Here is a 10,151-nt window from a genome sequence, read left to right as displayed (position 1 = left end):
AGGTGTTTTGGACATCTTCAAGTATAGCATACACAATCCTGTCATTCTGAGCCTGAGGTGTTTTGGACATCTTCAAGTATAGCATACACAATCCTGTCATTCTGAGCCTGAGGTGTTTTGGACATCTTCAAGTATAGCATACATGATCCTGTCATTCCGAACCTGGGGTGTTGCCTTTTGGACATCTTCAGGTATGGCGTACACGATCCTGTCATTCCGAACCTGGGGTGTTTTAGACATCTTCAAGTATAGCATACATGATCCTGTCATTCCGAACCTAGGGTGTTGCCTTTTGGACATCTTCAGGTATGGCATACACGATCCCATCATTCCGAACCTGGGGTGTTTTAGACATCTTCAAGTATAGCATACATGATCCAGTCATTCTGAGCCTGAGGTGTTTTGGACATCTTCAAGTATAGCATACACAATCCTGTCATTCTGAGCCTAGGGTGTTTTGGACATCTTCAGGTGGAGAAGAAAGTTTGTCCACTTCAGTGTTGCTTACATTCTTGTCGTGATTCCAGTAGTTTGAAATGCATCACTCTACAGCTACAGCTTCAGATCTGATAACACATATATCTATATCTAACATTGTAGTCCAATTGCCCTAGCCTCCAATGCGGGATATAGGGACCAAGACCCTTTAATTCCAACCCCAAGTTGTGGAACCTCAACTATATGGTTGGGGCTGGTCTATAGTGATAATCACTCATGTACTATTCGCACCCTTGATGTGTAGAGCATACCTGTTCTGGATGTAGTCCGGTTCCCCCACTCGGGTGTCACTAACTTGGTACACCCTTTATCTATGCAGATTCTTTTTGTATGGATAATGCTCTCACTGGCCTCTCCACTTTCTCAGTGTGGGATTCTAGCTATAGTGTCAGCAGATGGTAAGTAGGTTTTGGAAGTTAACGTTTTCTTAAATTGAGAAATGTATTTCCAATAATACTTACCTCTACTGACACTCTTCCACCCTTCCTCCCCACTAAGGGCCAGTGTTAGAGACTGGGATAATGTATGCCTCGAAAAAGTGATAATATGATCTGAATGAGGTGCTTATATACAGTATCAGGATAGAGGGCGCATTGACATAGGTGGAGAGGATATCACAAAAGGCATCTGAGTGGGGGCTACAAAAGACTGGAGCAAATGTTAAAAAAAAAGAAAAAAATCCAATGGTTAGATGGGCAAAGTTGAAACCCTTGGATGTCAAAGAATAGTTATAGTGTCAGTGGAGGTAAATATTATTTGAAATACATTTTTAATTTAGGAAAATGTTAACTTTTAAATTACATCAACTGTTTTATATGGTGTTTGCCTTTTGATAAGGCCATAAGATGGAATTTTGAGGAATTAAAGAATTTTCAGTGGGTACTAACTATTTGTCTTCATAAAACAATATTGCTAATCTACAGATGTTTCAATACAACTTATTGTACACTTTCTACTAATTACTTTTGAAAACCTCATCAGCTTTAGAAAACAAGAACTATAAATTTTGGATTTTTCTTCTGATTGTAAAACTTATTCTGTGTGGAATCAGCCATAAGATTTACAGTAGTTTAGTAAGTTATATTAAACCTGTTCTGAAACCCCATCTCATCATTTCATTCCATGGTTGTTGATGCTCTGTCTGATAGCTGTACTTCTTCACTGTAGCTCTACAGCAGATGGGTTTCCAATTAGTCACTGAATAAAATAGCATGAGTACCCATTTCATTCTTCTGCTGCTTCAACTGTTGAATGGATACGTGAAGAGAGCAGCTTACGTAAATGACTTGTGATGATTTTCCAGCAGAGATCTTTCTTTATTATATTGTATACTTTGCCTGAGGCACATGTATGGCTTTTGCAACTTAGCTTCATGTTCCTGGATTCTTGTCTGTTACAGTATGGCACTCTATTCTTACCACAGTTTGTTGCAGGTATGTCTCTGTGGTTCTGCTTATGAATGGGCAATTAGTGGTGTTTGCAGTAGGTTCATTAAGTAATTACTTTTGCTGTGTAATTTTGTTTTGAACCTTCATAATCAATACAATAATTATGACCTTTACTGACTTGCTTAGTTTTTCTAAGGCCCAGGAATTACTTAATGGAGGTTCCCATCCAGACTTCTTGGGTATTTAGACTAAAGTCGCCTATTTTCAATTATTGTCCATCACGGTTCAGTTTTTCTGGATTCACGGCCATGGCAGTAATTTTGGGAATTGGTGTGATGACACTGCAACAAATTCATCTGATAGTGCTCTGATAGTGTCACAGTCTTACCTATCTCTTATGTTTACTACAGGAATGTTATTAAGGCAGTATTTCACACCAACTGGTGGTTAATTTAGGGGGAGCAACATCACAACATACTTTTCCAGGTAAAACCTTCTCTTGTTTTTTAGCCATCTAGTTTCAGTAAGATTTGGAAGGAGGAAGTTGTCTTGACTTTCTTTTCTACTTCTTTTATATAATTTCTTTAATTCTCACTCTTTACTACCCAGTGTTTTCTGTTGATAGCCCTGATGCTTTGCTTCATAAAGCTTCAGACAATCAGCCAACAAATTTTTTTATATCAGTTTAATATCTATATAAAGCTCAATGTTTTTACTTTCTCCTTCCTTAAATAAGAAAGTGGTTATTCGATGTTTCTTGTCGAATAGTGTCTTTTCTGTTGAAATAAGAAAATGATTATTTAGTGTTTGATTTAGAATAATTTCTTGTCTTATTGTCTTGTATTTTAATCCAAAATATGGAACTACAAGTAACAGAAATGAAACTGTTTTTTTCCTCTTTGTTTTGTTTGCTTACAGAATTCAGGCATGAAAAATGTTGTGTTTAAATAGTTTTAGCACTGTTTACATACATAATCAAGTTTGAAATTAGTGAACTGTGGAGACTATGTAATGATAACACTAGTAGTTACTTTTGTTAACCTTTTCAAATGTTGTTGATTGTAGAACATATCTGTTCAAGTGAAAATGGAGCAGCCTAGTGGTCTGCTACAAGATGATGTTATTTCAACGTTCAGTTACAGTGATGATGAAGATCAAGATAGTTCACAATATAATGTTATGAATGTGAAAACAGAAACTGAATTTCAAAGAGATACTGAATCTGATTTAGAAAGAACATCTGGTAAGTACAAACATCTAAGACTCTAATTCTTAGATGATACCTTACTTCTTTTCATTTAGTAGCTTTTCTCATTCAGTGCTGCCTGCTATCTGCACAATATTTTGCTCACCACTAGCCTTGATAATCCCACTTACTGTCACATGTTTACACATAGTAGAGCTGCATTGTAGCATGCAAGAAGAAGAGTGTGACACATCCTCCTTGTGCAGCCGACTTCCTCTATACTGTAGAATCCAATCTTCACTTCTCGATTTGGCATTCTTGAGTGCAGATGTGTTTACTTTTCTTCTTCCTTCTTTACTTAACACCTCAGTTGTTGGGATTTTCTGGGTAGTGTGTACTTTTTGGCACACTAGTGCCACCCACATCCATATTATACATGACCATCATTTGGTGCTATTGCCACACACCAGTCAAGATATGGGGGGTCTTCCTGACTTTTTGGTATTTGGGGTGTAGGCTGCTCATCGACTTTCCTCTCTTTTGCTGCCATTGGTCTCTCATCTTGCACAGTCCTCTCATACCCTATTCCTGTTTCACATTCTTCTCCATTCCCCTCCTTGCCATTCCCTCTTTCACTGGTTTCAGCAGTGGGGTGCATCTATGGTAAGCATTCCTTCCTGGTCCCTGATTGTTCTTGCATTGTCCTTAGAACTCTCCCTTCTGTTTCTGCCACCTCCATTATCCTCACTGCTCACTCCCTACCCCCTTCATATGATTTATTTCTACCATCTCTACAAAGTGGTGCAAGTTTTTGTGGGCAAGGTCTCTCGTGAATCACCATTCTCTGTGGTTCTTTTCCCAGTTGTATATAATATTTCATTACAGCTGGATGTAGTATTCTTTCATAGTTCTCTCCAACCTTTACTGTTTCATTGGTCTTCCTCTTTTCAGCATGGTGTTTTTCTTCATCCTTAGCTGGGCATTTACTGTGGTTAACTAAAGTGGATGTCTCAGATGATTCCCTTCACTTCCCTTATTCCTTTGCATCCAGATTTTATTTTTATCAACTAATATGGGTTTGTCAATTTTACACTGTATTGTTCAATCTGTCATTGACACCTTATGTCTTCTGTCAATTAGTCAGGGTTCTTGCCTAGCATCATCATTCCAATGTTCTGTGGTTTCATACTAAAATAGATGGCAGGCTGCTTTATGCTCATCACTACATATCGCTGGAGCTCAGGGTTACCAAAGAATTTCTCTCCCTAAGAGCGAGGTTCTATCTCTTCCGGGTATTTTGGCATCAAAGGAAGCCCTTCTTCCCTTCGGTCTTGCACACATTTGAGGTCTTCTCTGAGTGTTGTGTAATATATGGATTCTCACTCAGAATCTGTTGGTCTCCCCTGTCCTCCTGCCTTCCCTAGATCAATTTTGCCTGGTGGCCCATGGAGAGAACACCTCAGCTAACATTCCTCAACCTTCTCCTTATCCTGAGTTCTTTTTCTCATATGCTTTTATTACAGGTTGGAGGTCATATATGGGTTTTCATGAGGTCAGGGGTTATTAGTTGTTCATCGACTCATCTCAACTCTACAATTCCTTCTATTGGTACTTCTTACCATTTATCAGCCATTGGATCATTTTCTCTCATCAGTACAGAGCCATTTGGTCTTGATCTATTATGACAAATCAATACTTGTGTCAAACATTGACCAGCGAGGGGTCACCCATATCTGTTGGCTTTATTTTCAAACATGGAATTTACTTTTCAGGGCCCTGTTTTACCACAAATGACTATTGGCTTGTCTCACCTAAGGTGCTCTACATCTTGTTGCTAATGGGTTATCCTATCCTGACACTAATCATGTCATGGGGTTAGCAGATGATCCTTAGTTGTATCAGTGGTTGTACACCCAGTAGGATACTCCTCTGGCCACATTTATCACACACCTCACTTCCCAGTTCCTTCTCTTTTGTCCCCTGATTTCACTTACTTTAGCCTTGGTAGTAAAAACCTACAGATGGGATTGGACCAATCTTTATTTTTCTCTCTATCCTCATGTCCACATCCCTTCCCTGAGTTTTGTCTCTCATCCACACCTCTCTCTCTATTATTTTTGCCCCATATTGGCTTGCTCATCCATTGTTTCCACTGCTTCACCTCTTTCAGCCTTACCCTTAATTTCCACTTCCTCTTTCTTGCTCCTTTCTCAGTCACCCTCAGTTGTCTGTGTTATCCAACCATTTCCACCCTTTCTCAGTCACCTCCAGTTGTCTGTGTCATCCCACTATTTCCACCCTTTCTCAGTCACCTCCAGTCGTCATCCAACTATTTCCACACACCTGGCTTCATGTGGTATTTTTGCAGTCTGTTGTAAGATAATTGGAATCCTCACACATGTAGTGAAGCATTTGTATTGAAACTACAAATGCCTCTAGCAAGGAAAATTGACTTTTCTATGTATGCCTTACATACAAGTCATTTGTAGAAAGGACCTGCACATTAAGAAGCATATAATAAATGCATTATACAGAAAATTATCCAAATAAGGGAATGTTTTGTTCAAGTATAATATACAAGTGGACTGAGATGCATTACCTACTGTGACATTATGAGTTGATACCAGCAGTTTGTCTTGTCTGTATAAACAGACATGATAGTTGCAAAGAGGAAGACTACAGAAAGTTTGTTGCTTGCACTAACTACAGAAGTGAATTGATAAACAAAAAGCAGATACATGCAATTTGGCAGTCAGTTAACAGATTCTGACCATATTCAGTTAATGCCCAGTTTTGATTTTGGTTCAATAAAGCAACAAAATTAAACCAGTTAGATGAAGGACGTACTTGTAAACTGGGCATGAAAAGAAAAATGTATAAAACTGCATGTATTCGGGTTTAAAGTTTGTTATCTTTGGCATTTTATGAGCACAGATGAACCTGCACCAGTTCTTTCTGGTATTTTATGAGGGCAGTCAAATCCACACAAGTTCTCCTCAGCATTTCCTGTAGTCTCTCTGAAGAATTAAGAAGGCAAAGTACCTCATTCTAGTTAGAACCACATCGCCACTTTGAGTAGACAAACTCTTTGTAAGTGTTGAATGTGACCCTCTCAAGTTTAACAATGTATAGTATATCATGTTCGCTTTGTGATATATTATTTTAAGCCATAATCGAGAAGCCAGACTACCTCATACCAATTAGAACCACAACATCACTTTGAGTAGACAAACTCTTTGTAAGTGTTGAATGTGACATCTCTAGTTTAACAATGTATAGCATATCATTTTCCCTTTGTGAACTACTATTTTAAACAAGCTGTCTAAAGTGAATTATTTCACACCATAGTTTATTGGATAATTTGTTCACTATAGTGATAAAATTAATGAATCTTATGGAAGGCTTAACCCTATGGCCCCTGACACCATTTTTAAATTCCTTCCTGCTTATGATATTGTATTATATTCAAAATTGAATTAACCCTTTCATTATAGATGGGTTTATCTGCTCATGTCTCAGTCTTTTAGCAAGTTATTTTCAAAATTAATTAATGTACTTTTTGTTTATATTATACCAATTAGTATAGCATAAAATTGTGGTCAATAATCCATATTTTAACAGTATACAAGTTTTATGTTCTTAATTTTATATGGCAATATTTTGATAAATCCTGAATTTCCCTTTGTGTGAGAAATGTGACATTTTTTTCTAGGCATCCCATCTTCTCTGTTTTATTCACAACCCCTCCAATAACCCCCTCACTATATAATCTTCATTGCTCAGTCAAACCATAATATTTAAAGCCTTCAATTTTGTTTGGTTACATAACTATCAAATTAAAAATGAGACTTCTCTTGCAACATCCACCTGTCACACTGTATCTTTCAGGATTTGTTAATAGTTCTTTCTCATGTTTAATTCTATATTTTGTATAACCAATAGAAAGCCAGAATTTTCATCTATCAAATTACATATTATATTACATTGTTTTCTGAACAGAGAATTGTCAGTTTCTCAGTTAGTACAAGCTTCATTCCCATGGGATGAATAATGACTAACTTGGATGAATTTACACTCTACTCCACCAATGGTTAATTTGAAATTGGCACTGTTTTCCTCACAGTGAACATGTAAGTGCTATTAGTTTGTTGTCTGCTTGATCAACTACCTTACATAAATATATTATATTTAGAGAGTTAGGTCTTACTTCATTGTTTTAGTTAAATATGTATTATTTTTGTTTTAAAGGTATAATGATTTTTTATAAGATTATCTTATTGTTGCCTGGATTGTAAAATCTTATAAACAAGATGGCATCATTCTGGTGTGCAAGTTATTAGTGAAACAAGTCTCTGAGTGGAAGTTACCGTATAATAATAATAATAAAGCCCCAAAGGTACTTGTTGACATATCCAGCATAAATAATAAAAGACAAAGAATTGGAAAGGAAAATTAAAAATAAACTAAGTGAAGAGATAAAGACATGGAATTACACATATTAAAAATCAAGTTTCAAGAGACTTCTACAAGGAGCTAAAAGGTTTGCACATATTTCCATTTCTTAATTTTAAACATTTAATTGCATTGTACATTGATGATGATAGGTAGAGTTAATGATATAGTAGAGAAAATGGAAAATAAAGTATAAACTTAACAAATGTTTAAACAATCTATTCATTTAAAAAGAATTGTTTTTATTAAAATTAGTAGAAAAATAAAAATAGAATAGTTTATTTTTCTGAAACTACAAACTTTTAGGGACATTCTTGATAAATTTTAAATAATTTCATCCTCTAGTTTTATTTTTCAAACGAAATACGATGAGAATAACGTTAGCTCTTGAGAAACTTGGTCTGATAGGGCTAATCAATGAGCAGTTACATGAATGAAACAAAGAATTTAACATTTTTGATGTAGACGTATTCCAAGATAATTTTGGTGGTTTCGATATCAATGAATACTTTGAATATGGAGATTGAATAAAGTATTGCTTGTTGTTTTATTATCAGACTCCATATCAGTTTCTTAGTTCCAAATGTAAATTCCTCTAGTTGGTGGATTGTGCACTCACTCTGATACATACATGACTGTCTTCCTAGATTTTTAATTGGAACAAACAACTCTCCCACTTGGAATCATCTGCCACAGATGGTGCAGTTGACAGGATTCAAACCTGTGTGGAAAAATTCCAGAGAGCTGATGATACAGGACACTTTAAAGTCAGATTATGAGTAAGGTCTGATCAGTAATGTAACCAGAATTAATCTAAATGAAGCAAACAAGCCTGAAACGAATTTGCTGGATTTAATTGAGGTTGCTACATGAGAGGAGTTATGTGAGAAACAGATTTACAATCCCCAGCATTCTACCATAAATACAGTAAGGGGTAGCAGAAATGAGAAAGCGAGCTGGAGAAATAGACAGAACAAGCCCAGTTGCTTGAAATGCTTTAACTATGGCAAGATAGGGAATATGGTGAAAAAGTGTTATCAGAAAAGGAATGAACAGATAGCATATTTTAATTGTAGACTAAAAAACCACATGGCTAGAAATTGCAGATACTCATCAGAGCCAGGGAATGGAAAAGCCTCAAAGACTGGAAGTTTTAAAGGAAAGTTCTGGAGAAATAACAGAAGCCTAGTGATTACTAGAGAATCAAAAACATAATTCCAGCCAGAATTATTGAACAAAATTACAAGTGTTTTCAGCAATTTGGAATAGAAGATTGAGCATTAATCTTATAACTACCAGCACCATTTTAAAATTATTTTCTGCTTATGGTACTGCATTACATACAAAATTTAATTAAACCACTTTACTATCAATGTATGTCAATGAAATTATCATTATAATGTATAATTGGAATTTTTATGTTATCAAAGTTTTAATTCTTTTGTTTCAAAGGAAATGTTAAAAAAATTAATTTAACTGCAATTTTCATGTCATATGATCCATGCACTATGAAAAATCTCAACTTCAGCAGTGGTTCAATCTTAGCCATATAAGCTGTTAATGTATATAAGTATGTATATGTAAGCTACGCGTGTTTGACATACTTCAAACGTGATATCTAAAGTCTGTAGCTGCTTTGTCTGGGAGACAGATATAAATTTTCCAACCCTCAACGGGTGCCATGCCTATCTTGTATACTTTACTGTAAGATCTACAATGTACATATAGTTAGTTGACATACTTCAAACATGATATCTAAAGTCTTTATCTCCTATGTCTGGAAAACATAAATTTTCCAACCCTTGATGGGTGCCATGTCCATCTTCTGTACTTTACTGTGAGATCTACAATGTACATATAGTTCACACAAGTTTATATAGTCATTAGAAAGAACTCAGTTCACACTATTCTCCCCCAGTGGTTAACTTGAAATTAGCATTCAGTTTTCATATTGAAATAGATGTAACTGATCTCATTATTGTTCTCTGCTTCATTGACTATAAAAATTATAGTCTGTACATAGATTATATTATTTGCTTTTTAATGTGCAGATCTATTCTGAAGTATTTTTAGATAAAATGCTTCAAAGGCATCATTCTTCCCCTATAAAAGTGTCGCATCTTGGATGCATTTTTGCAAAATCATATTCTCACCAATATCCTTACTTTCCATTTCCCAGTCGTATTTCTACTCTGACCTGGATCATCTTATCTGTCCAATTTATGTTGCCTGCACAGTTTCCATCTGTGGTTCTGTTCCCACCTTTTTATCCATTGAAGTCCTTCCTATAAATGAGATGTTTTTAAATCCATCTGATTTAGCTTATCACTTTTTATTTTTCAATTCCTGTCATACTTTCCTGAGTTCCTCACACCAGGATCATCATAATCCTCTCCCTTCTGCCCATGTTCATTATTCATTGATAGAGATCATGCAGGTTGATATTGGACCACACTTTCATTTCACATTTTTTACATCATGTGACCATCTTCTCTTCCTTTGGATACCAATTGCAGACCATTAGAATTCTACAAACTCCTTGCTTCAACTTTGAGTGGGTATAATAATGGCTGGAGATGGCTTGAATGGGTAATGAAGAAAAACTTTAATATAAGTTTAACATAACA

The 10,151-nt window shown here is 35.8% G+C and overlaps 1 protein-coding gene across 1 annotated transcript in view; it reads left to right on the top strand.

Moving 5' to 3' along the window:
* LOC111087869 (zinc finger protein 23-like) overlaps positions 1-10,151 on the top strand; it is a 33,944-nt gene that overhangs the window by 14,449 nt on the left and 9,344 nt on the right. The window contains exon 4 of the mRNA XM_022396080.1: positions 2,952-3,129. Coding sequence (XP_022251788.1) covers positions 2,952-3,129 — 178 coding nt within the window. The remainder of the gene's footprint in view (positions 1-2,951; positions 3,130-10,151) is intronic.

The sequence above is a fragment of the Limulus polyphemus genome, unplaced genomic scaffold (genome assembly GCF_000517525.1).
Source record: "Limulus polyphemus unplaced genomic scaffold, Limulus_polyphemus-2.1.2 Scaffold2774, whole genome shotgun sequence".
Lineage (NCBI taxonomy): Eukaryota > Metazoa > Arthropoda > Merostomata > Xiphosura > Limulidae > Limulus > Limulus polyphemus.
The sequence above is the reverse complement of the archived record's forward strand: the minus strand, read 5'-3'. Positions and strand labels throughout refer to the sequence as shown.